Genomic DNA, 430 nt, shown 5'->3' with positions numbered 1-430 from the left:
GTTTTTAAATGGCAGGCTAGCAGATACTGTTGACTTGCGCTAGCCTAGCACCAGCGAACTGGAACTGGAAGGACTGGATGAAAAGTGTGGAAAACTGTCTCCACTGATAAAAAACACACACTGGCTAACTTGGAAATTGAAGGGAGCAATGACTTTGTTAGCCTTAGATATGCAAACCTTTGGGCAAGAGCACCTGTCCTTCTCTCTGCAGCGATGCATAGTTGAGGAACGGAGGGATGAAGATGATCAGAAGTAAACACTTTCCAATGGTCATGAGCACAGAGCTGTAAGACCCTCTGCCTTCAGCTGCAGCTTGGCTGTGCACTCTTCGATCTGGATCCTAGTTCATGTAGAGGAGAAAATGACTTTAATTCAATTCAATTTAATCTGTATTGTCATTTCATAACAGAAGTTGTCTCAGGCATCCTAG

General features: G+C 44.0%; 1 protein-coding gene across 2 annotated transcripts in view; it reads right to left on the bottom strand.

The window, feature by feature from the left end:
* si:dkey-122a22.2 (uncharacterized) overlaps positions 1-430 on the bottom strand; it is a 51,503-nt gene that overhangs the window by 49,919 nt on the left and 1,154 nt on the right. For both annotated transcript variants that reach the window (XM_032517865.1, XM_032517866.1), the window contains exon 2: positions 178-340. In XM_032517865.1, coding sequence (XP_032373756.1) covers positions 178-340 — 163 coding nt within the window. The remainder of the gene's footprint in view (positions 1-177; positions 341-430) is intronic.

Source organism: Etheostoma spectabile, chromosome 6 (genome assembly GCF_008692095.1).
Source record: "Etheostoma spectabile isolate EspeVRDwgs_2016 chromosome 6, UIUC_Espe_1.0, whole genome shotgun sequence".
Lineage (NCBI taxonomy): Eukaryota > Metazoa > Chordata > Actinopteri > Perciformes > Percidae > Etheostoma > Etheostoma spectabile.
The sequence above is the reverse complement of the archived record's forward strand: the minus strand, read 5'-3'. Positions and strand labels throughout refer to the sequence as shown.